Raw genomic sequence first — 21,636 nt, forward strand, 5'->3', positions numbered from 1 at the left:
GAAAACTCTTGAGAATCCTTTGAACTGCAAGGAGATCAAACCAGTCAATCCTAAAGGAAATCAGTCCTGAATATTCATTGGAAGGACTGATGCTGAAGCTGAAAACTCCAATGCTCTGGCCACTTGATGCGAAGAACTGACTCATTGGAAAAGACCCTGATGCTGGGAAAGATTGAAGGCAGGAGGAGAAGGGGATGACAGAGGATGAGATGGTTGGATGGCATCACTGACTTGATGGATGTGAGTTTGAGTAAGCTCCGGGAGCTGGCGATGGACAGGGAAGCCTGCCGTGCTGCAGTCCGTGGGGTCGCAAAGAGTCGGACATGACTGAGCGACTGAACTGAAACTTCTTTATCTGAGTGGCTCTGAGTCTGGTGTCCCAGGACTGCTGTTTAATTGGCTTCTATCCAGTACCTGCTTACTCTTCAAATTTCCATCTACTGTTCTCAAGCACGACCAGGCTTTCTGTGACTTCGTGGAATGCACTCTTGCTGCCTTCGACTCCCAAAACCAGCCTGAGGTCATCTCCTATGAAAGACCTTCCTGGCTCTTCCTCCTCTCTTCCCTGAAAAACCAGAACTCATGCCTCTGTGACCAGATCCCTGTACTTCATTCTTTTCTCAGCAGAAACCTCCTGGCATTGCTCGTTTACCTGACAGCTGCCCCTTACTCCCATCAGACCTGGAGCTCCTGAAGGCAAGATGCCTGGTTAATTCTTGCAGCCCTCCAACCTTACACCCAGGTTCTGATGGAACATTATTTTTTGGGGGGCAAGAAGCCATGGCTTACATTAGATTTAGGTTAAGAACCAATGTTGCTACTTTACCAGGAACCGTAAGATATTATAAGGTACCAAGAAAATAAATCTTTCCAAATCAGTGGCAAAGATATGACTAATATTAATATATTCTAAACAGCATTCTGTGAATAAGGGAAAGGAGACCCAAGAAAGAAGCCACACACAATATGTACTAGATTCACCTTTAATGGGTTTGAGTCATATGCAAATGCTGATACTTCTACAGGTCCCTTCCTGTTTAAATAAGAAAAGAGTCTCAAAACACAACATAAATCTGAACTGAGCTTTTCCCTGCAAGTTGTAATATTCTGATCAAATAAAACATAAGAAAACTCTTGCTTCCCCACAGGTGCAGTGTTTCTTTATATTCACAAGGAGTGGTATCTTAAATGTCTGGCCACAGGTTTTCTTGAGAGCTGGATTAAATGGATTTATGCATCACAGTACATAATCAGTTCTTTCCACAGAGCACAAACTTGTCTCCCTTCTGGCATCTCTTTATTCTTAGCAGAGATGCAACATTAAGGAAGGGTTTCTACCAAGAACTGGGTGTTGGGCAGTTCTTCCCCTTGTAAATGGGATCTGTGCTGCCCTCCATGATTACTAGAAGCAGAAGACAAACATCTGAGGCATGCAATCTGCTTGGAGTGCATCTATTTATTAATACATAAAGGTGCTCAAGGGAACTAGTGATTCACCCAGATATGGATTTCACAGGTTGGGGGAAAAAAAAGGTGGCATACCATCAGAGATTTTAGGGACTGAAAGGAGTAGCTCAAGATGAGACTGCAACATCACTGTGAAACATTTAACTTTATTAGAAAGTTTAAAGTGGACTTATCTGTGCCCTGCAGCTAGGTATAAACAACCTTGTATCTCTTTGTAGTAACATGGAGCAGGGATAGGCTTTTCCAATCTGATTTAATCCCTGAGTGGCTATGTGAAAAGTTAACTTTTTAAAAAGCCTGATAAAAAACTACTGTATCAAAACTCTACCAGAATGTTACAGTGATAAATATATCTTTGTACAGAAACACAGAAGCTACTTACATTTATTTAGAAGCTATTTACCCCTTACTCCTGCTCAGAAAAAATACATTTCCTGAAACAGTTCAGGAACTTTGAGGTGCACAAAAATGATTAAAGGCTAAATTTTACTTGTCCTAGAGAATGTGCTTAGTTGGTTAGCTGTGTCTGAGTCTTTGTGATCCCATGGATTGTAGCCTGCCAGAGAATCCATGGGGATTCTCTAGGCCAGAATACTGGAGTGGGTTGCCATGCCCTTCTCCAGGGGATCTTCTCAACCCAGGGACTGAACCCAGGTCTCCCACATGGCAGGAAGATTCTTTACTGTCTGAGCCACCATAATATGCAACATTACGAGAAACATAATACATCTCTCCACTCCCAATATTTTTTTATCAGTGTGATGAATGTTTTATTAAAAATACAGTAATTTCTTTTACCAAGTCAGGCTACACCTCCTAGGACTCTTAAATAAGTGAGAAAAATACAGTTAAATTTTTTTCTGAAAAACTTCTCAGAAAGCCAGCACTGGTAAGAACAAGAAAAACCTAAGAATTTAGTAAGACAGGGTATTTAGGATCTGTCGACTCTTCTTTGGCCTTAATGTAACTATTTTTAACAGGAAGAATTCACATATGTCCAGATAGCTGGGAACGCTGGCTAAAAGTCTGACTGCTCAGACCCACAGCTGGTGCTGAGGCAAACTTGAACCACACCACTGCGGACACATGAGGCCTGGGAGGGGGTGTTCCTATCCGCCAGGCTCTCACTGAACCAAAATGAAGACACCACCCGTTATCTCTGAAGAGCCTCTCAGGCCATTTGGGCCTCTGCTTAAAAGCTGTATGATTCACTGTATGTAATGACCAGAATACTATATATTGTGTTTAGACAATTAAGCACAATAAAAGGGCTAACTTTGGCATTTTCCAGGTCAAAGCATTCTTTGGGGAAAGTCTCAGGTTTGATTCCTGGGTTGGGAAGATGCTCTGGAGGAGGAAACGGCAACCCACTCCAGGATTCTTGCCTGGGAAATCCTATGGACAGAGGAGCCTGGAGAGCCACAGCCCAGGACATTGCAAAGAGTCAGACACAACTTAGCTATTAAACAACAACAATTTTCAAATTAAATAGCTAAGAAGGACTTTTGGTGTCTTTTCCCTTCTCAAAATATGAGAACAGGAAGTCTGTGGAGACCCTTTAATCCCCTCAGACAAATGTTGAAAATGAGTGTGAGAGAGAGGTGCCAGCAGCAAAGCCAGGATGTTCCCTGGTCCCTAAGAAGAAGGCAAAAAGATCATAGGAAATAAGATAAAAGAACATAAACACTAGATGAGAGGAGGAGATGAGCCAAGACTGCCTGGTTTGACCTCCGCCCACCCCCAGAGGCCTGGCCAGAAGGGAAATGGCTTAAGTTCAGCTCAGTCAACCCTTAGCTCATAGGTTTATGGCCCAGAGACAGAAAGAGAGAGGTTATGCTGAAGGCCATCACACTACAACCTGAAATCAACCCTGAATGTTTATTGGAAGGGCTGATGCTGAAGCAGAAGCTCCAATACTTTGGCCAGCCGATATGAAGAACTGACTCACTGGAAAAGACCCTGATGCAGGGAAAGATTGAAGGCAGGAGGAGAAGGGGACGACAGAGGATGAGATGGTTGGATGGCATCACTGACTCGATGGACATGAGTTTGAGCAAGCTCCGTGAGATGGTGAAGGACAGGGAAGCCTGCCGTGCTGCAGTCCATAGGGTCACAAAGAATTGGACATGACTGAAGGACAACACACAAGATCAGCTTTCCCACTTCAGAAGATACAAATACCTTCACTCAGGAACTTCCCTGAAAGCAGGGTGGGGACAGGTGCTTAGCACTTCTTTGCTGTGAAAGCTCCCTGCCCTGGGGAGTGAGGTTAGATGCTCGGCACCTCCCTACTAAAACAGAAGTTAATCTCTTCTGTTACGTAACTTCACACAGATAGATGTTCAAACAGATCCAAGGTCAAGAGCTCTGTGACCTCTTGTGGTCCCCCTCCCAGACCATCCCCTGCACTCTCGAGGACTTGGGGGTTTTGCTGTACCCGATCCATGGCACGTACATAAGCAGTAACACCAACCAAGCACCTCGGCACCTAGTCCACCGTGGCTTATCACGGGTACGCACACCTCTGGGCACTTCTCTTTTCACTTGCTCTGAGCTTCATGACTCCAACCCTGTAAGTATCATCACTCCACCTGGCAGATCAGGAAACTGCGGCTCAGAAGTAAAGGAAGTCACCCAAAGTCGTCCACCAAGAACCCAAAGCATCATTCTGAAGTCTCCCAGGCCTCTACATGTCTGTGCGGTTCAGTCTGAGGAGTGTAGACAAAGAGGCTCTCAAGCTCCCGGAGGCCAGGCATGACCCACCCCTGACCACCGTGGCCTCCGTAGGTGCCAACGTCTAGAGGTCGCAGCGAGGCCGGCTGCGGCCCGGCTCCGGGCAGCAGGCGGCTCAGGTCCTGGCAGTCCGCAGCTTCTTCCTGAAGAAGTCGGGGGCGGCCTCGTACAGCCACTCGGCGTCCACAACGCACAGGTCACGCATGTAGCACTTGTTGGTGAAGAGCAGCTCCGTGAACACGACGCAGGCCGGCTTGCAGTGGAAGAGCACGGACGAGGGATGGATGGCCACTGGCTGGTGGGTGTCCGTGGTGGCGTAGGACCCGTCCGGCTGCAGCTCAGCGGTGCTCATGAAGAGGCTGTGCGCCAGGCATCGGCGGATGCTCTCCGTGTCCCCCCGGGAGGACAGGATTGGCATGGACATCTGGTTCGGGAGGAAGTGAGACATGGAAAAGAGCCCAGACGTGAGCACTGGGCAGCCACCCCTGGTACCTGGAGCCACACTGCCTACAGCGCAGCCTGGCGCCAGGCCCGCAGAGCAGGCTGACATCCGGGGCGGACGCTGACCTCCGGGAAGCTGCCTCAGATGCCCGAGGTGAGCGCGGGTCGAGGAGCACCACTTCTACTGTCAGTAAAAGATGAGAAAACTCACAAAGCCAAGGGGTGGTCTAGCAGGAAAGCCATTCAAGGACAAGAGGGGCGAAAACATGTATGCAACAGAGAACACAACAGGCTACTGTGAAAAGAGCTATGTGCTCAGTCGCTCGGTCATGCCCGACTCTTTGTGACCCTGCAGACTGTAGCCCGCCAGCTCCTCTGTCCATTGGATTCCCCAGGCCAGAACACTGGAGTGGGTTGCCATTTCCTTCTCCAGGGGATCTTCCCGACCCAGGGATTGAACCCGCGTCTCCTGTTTTGGCAGGTAGATTCTTTAGCACTGAGCCACCTGGGAAGCCTGGTAAGAAGTTACTTCAGTGCTAACAATAGGCTGCTGGCATTGGACACGGGCCTGGGTAAGGGTGACAACTGTCTCCTAGGGTCATGTGGATGGTCTGCACTGGGGGCTGTCTCAGAAGAGGCCTTACACAGAGACGTCTGGTCACCACAGAGCTGTTCACGGCAGCAAAACGAGGACACTCAGTGCTCAACACAGGAGACTGCGAACACAAACTACCCCACCTCTGAGGTAAAACATGGTGCGTCACACAGTCACTGAATACAGAAACATCATGTCCTCTAAGAGGGAATATGAGCTGGCAGGAGACTTTGGTGGAGGCTTGGCAGTGTCTATCAGAATCTAAATCCCCCATCCAGAAGTCCATTCTCTGTGCACCAGAGCACAGATGTTTGTGCAGAAGGATGATCACTTTCGCACAATCTACATGACCGCCACTAGGGACTTGGTTAAACAACTGTAGTGAAGACAGGAGCCGAATGCTACCAAGTCAATAAAAAGAACGATCGACATATACAGGCACTGAGAGACAGCCCCCATACAAAGCGAAATTCAAGAGGTACTCCAAGTGGAAAAAAACAAGTTGCAAAACAAAACGTACATCAAACTTTTTTAAAAAAGAAAACGCATATATCCACGTATATGCATAACACACAAATAAACAAAAATATACATACATAGAAAAAGATTCTAGAAGGATCTACACTGGACTATTGCTTATCTTTGGAGGGACAGGATTATACTTTTATACTTTCTGCACAACATATCACTATTTTCTTATTTTATTTTTATTATTGGAGTATAATTGCTTTACAATGTTGTGTTAGTTTCTGCTGTATATATATCACTATTTTCTGCACTCTATCAACGTGTAACAAGTATGCACTGATTTTGTAAACTGAATAAAATTGACAGGTATTTCCACGAAAAAAAAAACTTAGGAAGAATTCCAATAACATTGGAAAACACTGTTAAAGTTTATAAAAGCTGGATATAAATCATATATACAATGTATTAGTAACTATCCATGTAAAAATACATTTAAAAGCAGAGCCATGATGAAATGGACCAAACTGGTGAGAGGTGGAGTTGTGGGTAATTTTTACTTTCTTCTTTATTTAAAAATTTTCCTACAATGAGAGGTTTTTCTGCAATCACTAGTAACAAGCAATTTGAGAATTTTCACTTAGAAAAAGGTGACAGCTTCACCCCCCAAAGACCAGCAGGAAGAAAAATACCTTCATGCAGATGTCCCTCAGCTGCGCTCTGACTTCAGCTACTAGCGTCATATTCTTGCTGTTGACAAAGTTCTCTTTGCACCATTCCTGAACAGGGAGAAAAAAAGAGATGTCACAGTCCTCTTGTTTCTTCAGAGATAAAAATATAGCACAACTTTTAATTTTTTACTTAATTAAAAAAATTTTTTTAGTTGTAACATGCAGCATTTGGGGTCTTAGTTCTCTGACCACGAATTAACCGCTGGACCACCAGGGAAGTCCCAGCATAATTTCTAGAACATAGTTTGAATTCGGAGGTTAAACTGCAGTTGCCAAAAGTAAATACAAGAAAATATCTTTATATCAAAAAGCGTGAACCATAATGAAAACCATAGTGGAAAAAGAATGATGACCTTCAGAATATACTTAAAAAAAAAAACAACACCTACAAATCAGTCAGAAAATGACCAATAATCCAGTAGAGCCACAAAGGATATGGACAGACAACTCACAGAAGGTTAACTACAAATGACAATAAACTTAAGCAAAGGTTTTTGGTCTCTCGAGAAATCAAGTCAGTACAGTTTCAAATAACTGAGATACTATTTGATGCTTTCAAACTGCAGTGCTGGAGAAGACTCTTGACAGTCCCATGGATTGCAAGAAGACCAAACCAGTCAATCCTATAGGAAATCAACCCTGAACATTCACTGGAAGGACTGATGCTGGAGCTGAAACTCTAATACTTTGGCACCTGATGCAAAGAGCCAACTCACTGGAAAAGACCCTGATGCTGGGAAAGACTGAAGGCAGGAAGAGAAGTGGGCAATGGAGGATGAGATGGTTGGATGGTATCACCAACTTGATGGACATGAGTTTGAGCAAAGTCTGGGAGATGGTGAAGGACAGGGAAGCCTGCAATGCTGCAGTCCATGGGGTCACAGAGCTGGACATGACTTAGCAATTGAACAACAACTACTTCATATCCATCAACCTGCCTGTGGACAGGAAGTGAAAGCACGGTGTTGCCCAGGGAGGTCCAGACCCACTTCAGGACGGTGGTTACAGGAGGCAGGGAGGACTACACAAGCAGCGGCTTGGGGCTCGTGCTGTGTCCACAGCATTTATTTCCTTAAAAATGAACTGACGTGGCGTTCCCTGGTGGTCCAGTGGCTAGGTCTCTGCACTTCCACTGTAGGAGGCATGGGTTCCATCCCTCGTCAGGGAAGTTCCACATGCCATGCAGAGTGGCCAACAATAGAAAATAAACAAATAAATTGAGGCAAATGGAGCAAAATGTTTACAACTACTAAACCTAGGTAGTGGCTTTTCTTTTTATTAAGAACTGACTGCATTAAAACACAAAGTTAAAGCGTGATTGGTATGGCACGATTACTGAGTCTTTTGGGAAGGGCAGCCACTCGGCAGGCGGGATCTTAGTTTCCCGACTAAGGATTGAACCCAGGCCATGGCAAGTGAAGGCCTGGAATCCTAACCACTAGGCCAAAAGGGAACTCCCCCAAATATTTATTTATTTTTAAAATTTTCTTGATAAATGAAGGCCCTGTTTGAGAAGAGGAAGAGGACAAGGCCTACCTTGTTCCCGCCGGTGTTCTTGAAGGTCCGGTAGACATTGAGCAGGGTGAGGTGATCACCCTCGCTGGACACAAACTTCTTCCGCACGCTCTGCACTTCATCCCGCCGGGATGGAGGGTTGTAGAGAACGCTGTCCACGGACAGCAGGGAGACAATGGTCAGTATCTCCTCCGTGCAGTGGAATTTGGGGGACAGGAGGATGGTCTGCAAACCACAATGAAACACTGTGTGAGTCCAGTTTTTTCCTGGCTTCTGAATTTCCATATATTGCTTCTGCAGCTTCCCTTGTAAGGTGTAAAGGGGCAGTTGTTTCTAAAACCACGACAATATATGTTATGCTCTTTTATATATTTATTTGTATATTATTTTCTATAGAACAGATAGCTGCCTTTTTTGTATGATCCATATAGGTAGGGCTCATGACTTCATTGGTGGAGGAAATGGCAACCCACTCCAGTATTCTTGCCTGGAAAATTCCATGGACAGAGAAGCCTGTGGGCTACAATCCAGGGGGTTGCAGAGAGTCAGTCATGACTGAGCATGCACACACACATGACTTAATATGAGCTTGAAATACACAGAAGGTAAGTCGAGGCTCGACACAAAGCAGGTGTTGATGATCGTTTAAGAGAAAAGGTGGAGATGAACCTAGAAGCACTGGGCTGAGGAGACCCTGTGGGATGGCTGACCTGTAAGGCACAGAGAGGGGAATGAGAAGAGGGTATCACTTACTTTGGCAAATTTGGGTTCGAGCGGGAAAGCTGCCATCTTTCTTCCCATTGGAGTCAGGGTGAGCTGGCCATCCCTCTGTTCAAGGGCACCGAGCAGCTCCAGCTGGGCGATGGCCGCCTGGATGTGATCTAGAGAGAGAGACACGAAAAGGGGTCAAACACTCAAAACAGGATGGAGCTGCAGCTGCTTCATCACGTCAGCGTATCCGTGACAAGCCTAAGTCAAACCACGGTGAAGACCGCAACCACACTGTCCCCATGAGGTGCTTTTCAAAGCTATTCATGACATCACTGTCTTTAGCTCATCTCTTTTCACTTTTTTAATTTTCCAAAAGTAATTTTACGTGTTTATTTTTTGGCTGTGTGGGGCCTTCGCTGCTGCTTGGGGCTTTTCTCTACTGCGGTGGCTTCTCACTGCGGGGGCTTCTCTTGTTGTGGAGCACAGGCTCAATAGATGTGGTGCACGGGCCTAACTGCTCTGTGGCGTGTCAGATCTTCCTGGACCAGGGATCCAACCTGTGTCTCCTGCACTGGCAGGCAGATTCTTCACCGAGCCACCAGGGAAACCCTCAATTCCCTTTCTAAATAGTGGCCTGCAATTTGGCAATATGTATGCAAATCTGAAGCCCAGCAAAGTTACACTTCTGAATTTCACACTCAGGGATACCTGAACCTCGTACAGGGACCTGTGTCTCCAGATGGACACACACAACGGAAACCCCCGGGGCCTTGGGAGTCCCTGGAGAGAAGGACACTATTTACTGTTTACTCTTTAATTCCTTTTTAATTTGAACTATGTAAATGTATTACCTATTAAGCATAACGATGCATGTCTAAGGATGCAATAAATATATATGTACAGAGAAAAACTGATCTATAAAATATATTAAGTGAAAAAAGCAATGTGCCAACGTCTACCAGGAGGAGGAAAAATGCATCTTGGCTTATTCATAGAATGGAACAGTATTTACGTGATAAAAATACATCAAACGTAAACTTTACAAAACATGACAGATGAAAATGAAGGTCACCAGAAAATTGAGACATAAACACACCAACCGAAACCATGCTTGTGAATGGAATAGATATTCAAGAAAAGCAAGGGAATCACAGATCAAACCTGGGTGGTGGTGACCTTGAGGGAGGAGTGGGAAGGAGGTGAGGGGCAGGGGGCTGGAAATGGGCGGTCCCAGGGCTTGGTGGCCCCAGTAATGGGCACATAGGTGTGGCTTCACCACTTCTACCTGACATGTATGTTCCTCCTTTTATTTGGTGGTGGTGGGTTGGGGGTGTTGTGTGGCAATGCAGGATCTTAGTTTCCTGACCAGGGATTAAACCTGTGATCCCGGCACTGGGAACTCAGAGTCTTAAGCGCTGGACCACCAGGGAAGTCCCTGTTTCTCCTTTATATGTAGGAATTTAGTAATTGATAGAAAAAAAAGTATAGAACGGACTGAATGGGTGTTGCTATTTATGTTTTGAAAAGGAGACTGTATGTACTTACCCACATAGATTTTCTCTAGGAGACACTAGGAAATGGCCCCGGGGTGGCTGTGGGGGAGGGAAACTAAGAAGCTGAAGATTGTGGCGGTCCATGTCTACCTATCCACTGTTTACTTTTTTTTAAACCAATTGCACTTCTTCACTTTAAAGAAAAAGAAAATGGTATGTGTTGAAGGGATGCCAAGGGCTAAGCTACCATGACAAAGAATCCCAACTACTTTTTCTTCCTCCATGGAGATTCCCAGTGAAGGGCAGAGACCCATCAAATTCCAGCTGAAAGCAAAGAAACACAATCTATTCAGTCCCTTTGCAAAAGTCAAAGTTCGTTGGGGCTGCAGTAACCTGTGGATCCCCCTTGACCACCTTCGCTGGTTCCTGTGACCACGGAACCCACCGGAGATGGTGCCAACACGAAGCCCCTAATTCTGCACCAACATGGTGTGAACAGCACTGGGTCATTCCATGATTCTGAGACTCTTCTCTGAGAGTTAAGGTTGTTATTCCCCCCAGTTACACTAAACAACAGGTCACCAGGGGGGCTTCCCTGATTGCTCAGTGGTTAAGAACCCACCTGCCATTGCAGGAGACATGGGTTCAATCCCTGTTCCGGGACGATCCCACACGCCATGCAGGAACTTAGTCCATGCACCACAACTATTGAGCCTGCGCTCGATGGCCTAGGAGCTGCAACTACTGAGCCCTCGTGCCCTACAGACTACAGACTGTGCTCTGCAACAAGAGAAGCCACTGCAATGAGAAAACCAGTCACTGCAGCTAGAGGGTAGCCCCTCCTCGCCGCAACAAGAGAAAAGCCTGCGCAGCAACAAAGATCCAGCACAGTCAAAAATAATAAGTATGTAATAATAAAAAAAGGAGAATGCCAGAAGGCCTGCTGTGTGGAGCCCGTGGAGGTCCCTTTCTGTGCGCCCACCTCCCCAAAGACTCCACTCACCTGGAGACGGCTTGGACATGAAGTCAAAGGTGAGCACGTTTGGGACTTTCATGGCAAGGAGCTGCAGCATCACGCTCGCCAGGTTACACCTGTAAGATGGAGACACAGGTGGTTCACAAGGGCGCCTGACCCCCCAGCCAGCAAGGCAGAGCCACCCACTAAGGAGTGGCAGTTGGAGGAGACACAGGCTGCACGACGGGACCTCGGGACGGATGGCAGGTGGCGAGCCCCACTGGCTACCTTTGGATCTCTGGGACCGTCATCTTCTCAAACTTCTCAAACTCATCCTCTGTGTAGAGCCGGTAACAGATGCCGCTGTCCTCTCTGCCGGCCCGGCCTGTGCGCTGCCAGGCCTGGGTCTTTGACACCCGCTGCACGGCCAACACCTCCAGGCCGCTGTCTGGCGGGAGAATGGCCAAGTCAGACTCTGCTCATCATGTGAACAAACTCCTTCTACAACGCAGACAATGAGGAGCATTCCTGGGGATACCCAGGATTCTTTCTGCAATACATGAGTCCAGAAAAACTCAAGGCTACATTGGAAAGTGGGCTTCCCTCGTGGCTCAGTGGTAAAGAATCCGCCTGCTAATGCAGGAGATGTGGGTTCAATCCTTGGGTCAGGAAGATGCCCTGGAGGAGGAAATGGCAACCCACTCCAGTAGTCTTGCCTGGAGAATTCCATGAGGAGCGTGGCAGCGTACAGTCCATGGTATTACAAAGAGCTGGCCACCATTTAGTGACTAATCAACAATATGTCAGAAAGCACGTAACCAGACTGGTTTGTGGTAAAAAGGGGCCTCGCCATGAACACTATGTGAAATCTGTGACTGGAGCATCAGAAGGACCTGAGCTTGGGGCAGTGGCCAAGGCGAGATTTCAGAGGCCTTGCCTTAGGTCACAACTGAAAACAACCCCTGGGATGGCCTGGGAGTCAGGGGTCCTCCAAGAGGTGGCATTTTCAGTGCCAAAACCCAGTTTCCAGCAAACCAGGATGGCTGGTTGCCCACTGATCATGACCCCAAAACGAAACGCCTCCAGTCCCTTGTGGGCTACAGCCTTGCTCTGCTCTATTATAAAAGAGAGACGGTGTCATGTCACTACACCTAGGAGTAAGCGAGACTGATTTTCTTGATAAAGGTGTACGCGGTGCCAGACAGTGTGGAGAACCAAGCCCTTTCACAAACATGGTCCCCAAGAAACACACGTGAAAGGCAGCATCCTTAAATGCTTAGCAGCTCATTTGAAGTGAACACCTGGGAGCTATGTCAGCTGCCTCAAATCCTCCATGGAATAAAGCAAGGGAGAAAACAGACCTGAATAAAAATGACTTCAAGCAAGCTGCGCACTGCGCACAGTCAGGAAACAGCTAGTGCCTTGGCCCAGCTGGGGGTGAGGTCCCGCTTTCTTTCTGGGAGACTGGGGATTGAACTAGCCGTGCTCCGATATCATTTCCCAGGAAGCCTCTGATGTGGTATCAGGCTGTCCCTGGCTTGACAGCCACCATTCTCGCCCACCTTCTGATGGAATTTCAGTCCCTCTGCCCAGGTTCTTGACCCTCTGTCCCCAGGTTTGCCACGGATGGGCTCTTCTTCCCTGCCTCACGTGTCTTTCTGGCCCTGCCTGCTGGATGGGGTGCCTGGTACTCATACACGTGAAATGCTCAGGTGGGGAAACTGCAGGACCACGGGCTGCTCACTACACAGAGAAGAGACGTCAGGGGCTACAAGTTCTCACCAGGGTTATACTTCTTTGCTTTAACCATGCCCGTGTCAACTACATATTTTATTCCTGTAATGGTTATGGAGGTTTCAGCGATGTTGGTTGAAATGATCACTTTGCGATAACCCTAAAAGGAGGAAGAAAACCAAAAAGCCACATGACACATGTATGATGCAGAAGTTTGAAAACATATTCCTCATCGCTAACTGTCACAATTCACTCATGATCAAGAAGAGATGACTCCGCTATCTGGACAGTTATTAATACTGATGGCCGGGTCAGTGTTGGGTTGGGGTGCTGGGTGTTTTCAGTCTTCAAGGCTTATTTTGAGGTGATGAGGGGTGGTGGGATGGGCATTAGAGCCAGGAGGAAGTAGATGTGGCTTGGGATCCTGGCCCTGCCCCGTACTTACTGTACCCCATGGGCACCTATGACTTCACCCCTTGGGGCCTCAGGGTTTCTGAACTGGAATGGAGACCGGCCGTGTGGTTCTTGAGAGGATGAGGGACAGTGTGTGTCTGGTGTTGGCGCAGTAGCTGGCACAGCAGGGGTACCCAGGGAACATACGGTGGACACGTGCTTGTTTACTGTGGACCCCGGGAGAGTCACTCAGGGAGCTTCCAGCTTCTGTGGGCATCTCTCCCTCAACCCCAGACAGCTGTATCCCTGTTCCTACCATGGGAGAGCCATGTCTGCAGCTCTGCATTGCATGCTTGCGTCCTTCCAGCTCGTGAGAGAGATACCTGGGCACCCTGTCCACACATCTTATCTGGAGCCCGCTGACAGGGGCACAGGCCCCACTGCTGCATCCGTCTGGGTACCCAGGGACGGGCCTGGGCAGGAGACGGGGTGCACTCACCTTTGGGGCCCCCTGGAAGACGCGCAGCTGCTGGGCGTAGGGCAGGGAGGCATAGAGCGGAAGGACCAGCATGGAGGGGCAGCCATCGGGGAGGTGCTTGGCGATGTCCCGGCAGGTCTTACTCACGGCTTCGATCTCTTCCTGCCCCGTGAGGAACACCAGGATGTCATGCGAGGAGGGTGCTTCCTACAGAGAAGGCAGAGCGGGGCTACTGGGGTTACTGGGCCTTGACAGATGCGCAGGTGGCACCGAACAGAACAATGATCGTTAATGAAGTTTCCCAGTTATTCTTAACTTTGGAGCCATAACTGAGCCTAGATATTGGTGTCACCCCTGGGGAAGAAAAAAAAACAACTTCACCAAATGCACAGCTGCATCTTATTCAAGTTAGCCAGCTATGTTTAAAAGTGAATTAAGAGGGGAAAAAAAGAGACATAATAAAAAATTAAGGGGATTTTGAAGGGAAATCACCAGATTGCTTTTGCAACAAGAACAATGCCATGAAAAAGCACAACCACACAAGCAAATAAAACCTGCCCGGAGCTGCCTTCCTTTCGTAATCATCTTGAAAGATGAAGCTGACAAAGGAGACGACTTAGAGAAACCCTGATCCATGAAAATGGCCAGAGGCTGGAAAAGGAGCCCTTATTGAATGAGGCCATCAAACGCACTTTCATAAACTCCCAAAGCACCCAGAACTTGGGCAAGGGCTTGGTATCTCAGGTTTAACTGGGTCCTTCACCTTGAGAAGGGAAGAACATCTAAGTGTTAAGTACATATACCCAACTGACCCAATCTTCTTTGAAGTCTGTTTAGATACGTTAGATTGTAGAGTGCCTGTTTGGCAAAATAACTGAAAAATGTTCAATAATTATCTGTATTTGTGAAGGTGTGCAAGTTGCTCTGTCATGTCCGACTACCTATATTTGTATGTACATGTACATATAATGAAGGCAAATATGGCTCAGACAATAAAGAATCTGCCTGCATTGTGGGAGACCCGGGATTTCATTTCTGGTTCAGGAAGATCCCCCAGAGAAGGAAATGGCAACCCACTCCAGTATTCTTGCCTGGAGAATTCCATGGACAGAGGAGCCTGGGAGGCTACAGTCCATGGGGTTACTAAGACTCGGACATGACTGAGTGACTAACACCACATTTTTTTCTTTCTGTATATATACTATGGCTATGTTTGCATACATGTATCTATGTATTTATGTGTGTGCATGTACTTTTTTAGCTCACTGTTAAGAAGACAAATGTTCAGAGGTACACACACAGAGACAGGATAAAATCTAAAACAAAAGCTTCATCACTAGGAGGACTCATCAAAGCTATTATATAACTTGAGGGCACCACAGGTATCATTCATAAAATATCCTTATCTCAAGTTTGCTTCTGGCAGCTAAACAAGGCTGACTGGGACTTCCCTGGTGGGCCTATAGTTAAGAATACACCTTTCAATGTAGGGGACATGAGTTTGATCCCTGGTCGGGGAACTAATATTCCACATGTTACGGGGCAACTGAGTCTGTGAGTGGCAGCTATCGGCCTGTGTGCCACAACTAAGACCTGAAGCAGCCAATTAATAAATAAATAAACGCATTTTTAAAAAAAGTTGGCTTCTAGATATTTTCAGAAAGTTAATGGGAAGGTAAAAACAGTCAATTATATACAAGTTAAACCAAAAAATGAGGTTATACACTCAAATTTTTAAATAAGTGTTTACTAAAATGAAAAAACTGCTGAAATGTTTCTCTAAAACATTTTTTAAAAAAGCAAACTCTAAATTGCACTCCATTATTGGCTAATACACCAACTTTTCACTTTTCAATGAGACAGAATGTCACATGGAGTAAAAGGAGGCAGTATTTCCTAAGACTCCTTTCTACTCAGTTCTACATGTGGTGTCCTGGTTGCAACACAAAATGTGCTTCTTACTGGGGGTGCTGATCACATTATGCACACGGGCCACTGCTCTAACACATGGAGGTTTTCCAGCTCAGCCGAAGAAACATGTTGGTTGGGGTTTAATTTTTTTTTAGAGGAAAAGAGAGATACTATAAAAAAGTATAAAAACGGGGACATGGCAAAGAAATTCCTTATTCACCTAAAGAACACAGCTTACAAAGCAGTTTGGTCCAGCAGCTTTTCTTCTCAAGGCTGACTTCAAGGTCAAACAGGCCTTTCCAGGAATCCGCTCCCCACTGCCTACCTGGTGGATCTGGAAGACGGAGACCAGGGCGGCATGCAGATAATCGTGCTGGGGCTGCTTGGTGTAGAAAATCTGGATCGGGTGCTGCCGGCCCTCCAGGTAGAGGACAGGGGCTCCGTTGAAATACTGGGAGAACAGGTCCACATCCATCGTGGCTGACATCACAATCACCTGCCGACGAGAAGGGCGCAGATGATGGGAGAAAGGTTCGGGCCAGGCTTTCTGTGCCCTGTCAAACCCTGAAGGCTGCTTGGGAGGCCGTGCTCCTCTCCCCCTGGCCCCCCAGCACCTTTGCCCCCAAGTCCCGCAGCAGAACGGCTGCACCCACTTTGAGAGGCAGCTTCCCCAGCTCCTTTCGCCTCTTCTGTGCAGCTTTCACCACCCCGAAGAGCACATCCGTGTGGATAGTCCGCTCGTGGGCTTCATCCAAAATGATGCAGCTGTACTTCCGGAGCAGGGAGTCTGAAATGGCCTCGCGCAAGAGCATGCCATCGGTCAGGAACTTGATCTTGGTGTCGTCAGAGGTGACATCGTCGAAGCGCACCGTGTAGCCGACCTGTGCAGAGGTACCACTCATTCATCCAGCCAACATGTCTGCTGCACCCAGGGTACCCAGAAGGGCGCCAGGCGCTGGTGCCAGTGTAGTGAACATGACCCACTCCAACCCTAGCCTGTTCCCATGGACACACACCCTCAACTGCAACGATGAGAAACTGTGCAAAGAATGTAACACTAGTCCCCTCCCCTCAGCCACTTCAAGCGAAGCTACATACACAAGTGAAAAGATGCCCAAGATGTTTTGAAGTCAAATGCATGGACACAAATAAATCTGACTTACATATGGTTCTGGAACTCATTCTCAATAACCCACCTATATGCTAGGAAAATGCTTACAAGTTTGTAGAAAGATATATAGACAAAGAGACCTAGCAAGTGTTACTGAAGCCTTAAAAGTCCTCAAGGAAAACAACTAATTTATTCTACTTGCCAACAGACTTTGAAAGCAAAGCAAATGGGACTGATAGACCCTCTGATGTCTAAGGAACTAATAAAGAACTCTGAATCTGAAACAATTGTGGCAAGAAAGAAACTTGGAAAAAAAAAAAGAAAGAAAGAAGCTTGAGATGTATAAGTAGTCTTGTTTAGAAAAATAAAAAAGTCAGGGAGGTGGCAGGGGAGGAGGGGAGTGAGGTGTTGGGGACCAAAAACTGTTAGTGAAAAAGAAGTTAGGTACCAGCTTCCCAAGTTCTGTTCTCTTCTCATCAGAGACTCTGGCAGCCAGAGAGATGGCAGCCACTCGGCGAGGCTGGGTCACAGCAATGATGGCCTGGCGGCCAATCCCCCCTTCGTACAGGTACTGAGGAATCTGTGTTGTCTTCCCCGAGCCTGTTTCCCCTAGGAAAGAAGAAAAGTCTCATTTAAACCTGAACCACCACAACAAAAAAACCCAACAGATCAAAGTCAGAAGGAAAAGACATAAGAAAAATACTCGAGGGACTTCCCTAGCACTCCCAATGCAGGGGGCTTGGGTTCAGTCCCCAGTCAGGGAACTAGATCCTGCATGCCCCAACTACAGATCCCTAGGCTGCAACTAAGAGCTGGCACAGGAAAATAAAATAAATAAATATGAAAGAAAAGAAAGAAAATAAGTCGATAAAGTCATGGGAAAATGTGCACCCATGAATACTGCTAGTGGAGTGTTAACTGGAATTGCTTCCCAGAAGGTCAAACTATAGAAGGAAAATCTTTAAAATGTTTATACTCTTGACCCACAATTCCACTTGCAGCAACTGACTCTAAGGAAATAATGATGTGCATAAAGAATCAGCTTCAAAAGTGTTTTATTCACCTTTGCTCATGGCAGTTAAATTTGGAAACAATGTAAATGGTTAGCAATAGTAACTGGTACAGTAAAGACATACAGTGAAATACAGCTCTTATATAAAAAGTCCTACTTTTCGAAGGGATAAATGAGATATAGATGTACTGACATGAAGAGACATCTGTTCCGACACTGCAGCCATAGCTGACTCCTCACCCAGCCTGCCGCTTCCTTTCAAACCCTCTGCCTTTGCCCACTCGATTATGAAGTATCTGCTCCCACACTGCCTGCGTGACAAACTCCACAAGATGAATTAGACCTCAAACTTTCTCCCCAAGGGCTGCACCCGCCTCTGTGTTCCTTAGTGCCTCGTTCATCTCTCCTCCATCACTGATCACTCTACACTGTTTGAGTGCTGAAACGTTTCTGTTTGCCTCCAGCATCAGAAGTCCCGGGAGGACAGACACCTGTCTCTTTCATGTATCTGAGCACTACATACAGTAAGCACCCAACCTTATTACTACCCTCCTGTGTTTCCTTCCCAGCACCCGACCAGAACAAAGAACTGTAAGCCTGGGCATCCCTCCCTCCACGACTACCACTACCCCCCCACCCCCCCACCCCCGGCCCCACCGAGTCCTACAGGCCCATCGTCCTTCCATTTTCTCCCCTATGGCTCATCCTTCCTGACCTGGACACGAATCACAGACGAAGAACTTGATTATCTTGCACTTCTACTGAGTTCATCAGGCAAAACCCAAACTTGGATCAAAGTCTCCCTGCCCATCTCTTCTGCTCCTACACCAAGAAACTGAGCATTGGGGACTTCCCTGGTGGTCCGGTGGTTAAGAATCCGCCTTCTAAGGCAGCGAATGCAAGTTTGATCCCTGGTGGAAGTAGGATCCTACATGCTTCGAAGTAGCTAAGCCCAAGGGCCGCAACTACTAAACCGGAGCTCTAGAGTCCGTGCTCTGCAACCAGAGAAGCCAGAGCACCACAACCAAAAACCTTGTGCAGCTAAATAATAATAATAATAATAAAGAAACTGAGCATCACTATAATAAAATAATCCAACTGGGCTGACAACGACCTTAGTTTGCCATGGGGCCAAATGCACCTGGGTGCCAGCACCACGGCTGATCTTGTTCTTGTTTTTGTAGCCCCTTTCCTCTGTTCCCACCCTCCCCAAGGACCCCGTAAGTCCCCTTCTCAGAAGAGCTCCTGCACCTGCTTCATAGAAAAAGTGAAATCCTCAAAGACAGTCTCCCTTCATCTCCTCCTACAAGCGCTTCTGCAGTTACCCCATTCTTACCACCTTCCTGCAGTCCCCTAACCTCTGGTACCACCTTCCTTCTATTCCAGGCCAGTGCCAGCTCTAACCCTTGTTGCCAAAGGCCCCCTTTCCCCACGCCCTCCATCTCTGCTGTAGTGCCCACTTTCCATCTTCAGCCTCCCTCTCTACTGAGTTCTTCCCCTTAACCTATGAAGACCTGCAAGTTCCGCTAGGTCCCCCTGCTTCTTCTCGAAACAGAAGTCTTCCCACTGCCTTCATGACCTCCTCACTTCCAGCCCAATGACAAATCAGTTCCCATTCCACAGCTCTGCCAAAACAGCGCTCACCTCCATCCCCAGTCAAAAACTCCCACCCAATCCAGCGGGCATTTTTTAGGTCCCTACTTACTGGACTTCATTTTTGCATTTGATCGCTGCCTTCTTCTTAACAACTCTGTTCCTTAGACTATCAGCTCTCCTGGATCTCCTCTTTGGAGGCTCATCCTCTCCGTCCTTCAGGGGCTCCTCTTACTTAAAACGTTGGGGATCAAAGCCCCTTGCAATCGGTTCCCGGCCCTCAACTCCGCCTCAATTAATGCACCTGAAACTACTTCTTCCCTCAGACTGGACTGTCTCGTCTCCACTTCGTCTCTTAAACCGCAGGCTCTCTCCTGTGTCCAACGCCTTTCTAGGTCCACCCCCTTGCCGTCCCCTCCAGACCGGCTCAGATTCACTTTTCTAAACTCCCCCAAGTCTTCGGTGCACCCCTCTACCCTTCCGGCCAGAAGGCGAGTTTTTGCCTAACGTGTGGTCACTCGCCCGGACTGTGAGCACCTCCAGAAAGGGGGACTGTCCGACTCTCTTCCGAGGCCCCTCTCCTGGCTCCGAACAGAAATAGGCGGTCAGGTTTGTTGCAGAAACGGATGAAAGACGGTGAGAAGCCACCTAAGAAAAGCTGTTCTCTCAAGAGAACGAACGGGGAGCGAAGAAGGACCCGTCGGCACGGTCACTCACCGATAAGGACGGCGCTGTCCAGGTTTCGGAGCTGGGCCAACAGCTGGCCTCGCGCCTGGAAGATGGGCAGATTCCGGCGCTGCTGCTCCACGGCTTCGGGGTAGGGGCTGGTCGAGGGCTGGGCCAGGGGCGGCTGCTGCCTCCGGCCTCCACCTCCTCCGCCGCCGCCCGCGGCCAGCAGCATCACCACACGCCGCCCGGGAGGGCAGGACCCGGTGCGGCTCGGAGGCCCGGCGCTCGCCCGGAATTTCTTGGCGGGCGGGAAGCCAGCCTCCTCGGGCATGTCGGGAGGGCACAGCGACTGGAGGCGCCGCGACGCGAGATGCGAGGGCGGGCAGCTCCCGCGGCTCCCGGGAACAGACAGCTAGTGCGCACCGCCCCTTCCCGCCACGTGCTAGAGGCTCCCAGCGACGCGGCTCACCTCACGCCCACCGGCAGCCTTTAGGGGGACTCCAACTCCCAGCATGCACTTGACAGCGTGGCGAGGCTTTCACTTCCTGAGGGCGGGGAGATCAGAGTCTGAGGTACAACTGGAAAAAGATCCGGAGCGACAATAGTGAAAGTCGGTGTGTACGGTTCCGCGGAACCTAACTGCTTAGCAACCACGGGTTCCTAGTCTGTTTTGTTGTCCTGCTAACACTACTTTTTTCCAGTAAACACACGTTTCCCTTTTCTCTGCCACAATAATATTCGCTCTTCAAGAAAGTGTTTAAAAATGAGGAATACACAAGTGAAACTCGTTCAGTTGTGTCTGACTCTTCGCGATTCCATGGACTTATACTACTGTTCATGAAATTCTCTAGGCCAGAATACTGGATTGGGTAGCCATTCCCTTCTCCAGGAGATCTTCCCAACCCAGGGATCGAACCCAAGTCTCCCTCATCGTAGGCCGATTCTTTATCAGCTGAGCCACAAGGGAAGCCCTAGAAGACGGGAGTGGGTAGTCTATACCTTCTCCAGTGGATTGTCCCAACCCAGGAATCGAACCAGGCGGCTGCATTGCAGGCGGCTTCTTTTCCAACTGAGCTATCCGAGGAGCCCTGTGAGGAACACACAAACATTTGCATTATTTAGTCCTCCAAACAACTGATGTTATATACTAGATACTAATGTCATGAAGAAACTGAGACTCTGAGATGACTCAAATGTCACAGTAACTTAAGGTTGAAAAGGATACTTGTGATCATCTTGTGTTACAGAAAAAGAAGGAAATGCATGATATATTCTAGGACAACCATACATTCTCCTCAGAAAGTAGCTATCCCAATGGAGGTGATCTGCTCCTGTAACACAAACAGGGGAAGAGGAAGTCTGATGCAACTAAAATTGTCTTTTACCCTTCCTTTCCCTGACTATTCCTGCCAGACTCTCAAGTTCTTTACAGGACTCCCAGTCTCATCATACACATGACAATCAATGAAAAGATTTAGAACTCCAGTGGGAAATAGGATATAATTAGTTCCTCCTTCCCCTCCTAAATTCAAAACTCTTAGAGGATTTGCTAATTCGCCACAGGAAAACTGGCAAGTAGCTCTTTGCTCTGTGTCCACGAAAAGCAATTTCCAGAGAATTCATGGTAAG

The 21,636-nt window shown here is 47.7% G+C and overlaps 1 protein-coding gene across 1 annotated transcript; it reads right to left on the minus strand.

The window, feature by feature from the left end:
- Nucleotides 1–1,593: 1,593 nt before the first annotated feature.
- On the minus strand, nucleotides 1,594–20,470 carry DHX33 (DEAH-box helicase 33). Its single transcript, XM_065910118.1, has 12 exons — nucleotides 20,056–20,470; nucleotides 17,182–17,342; nucleotides 16,276–16,503; nucleotides 15,948–16,118; nucleotides 13,733–13,918; nucleotides 12,889–13,000; nucleotides 11,395–11,554; nucleotides 11,155–11,243; nucleotides 8,701–8,828; nucleotides 7,969–8,172; nucleotides 6,394–6,480; nucleotides 1,594–4,624 (listed from the first exon to the last, which is right to left on the minus strand). Exons 1-12 carry the CDS (start codon nucleotides 20,336–20,338, stop codon nucleotides 4,316–4,318), a joined length of 2,118 nt encoding a protein of 705 aa, XP_065766190.1. The 5' UTR covers nucleotides 20,339–20,470; the 3' UTR covers nucleotides 1,594–4,315.
- Between the last annotated feature and the right edge of the window lie 1,166 nt (nucleotides 20,471–21,636).

This window comes from Muntiacus reevesi, chromosome 18 (genome assembly GCF_963930625.1).
Source record: "Muntiacus reevesi chromosome 18, mMunRee1.1, whole genome shotgun sequence".
NCBI lineage: Eukaryota > Metazoa > Chordata > Mammalia > Artiodactyla > Cervidae > Muntiacus > Muntiacus reevesi.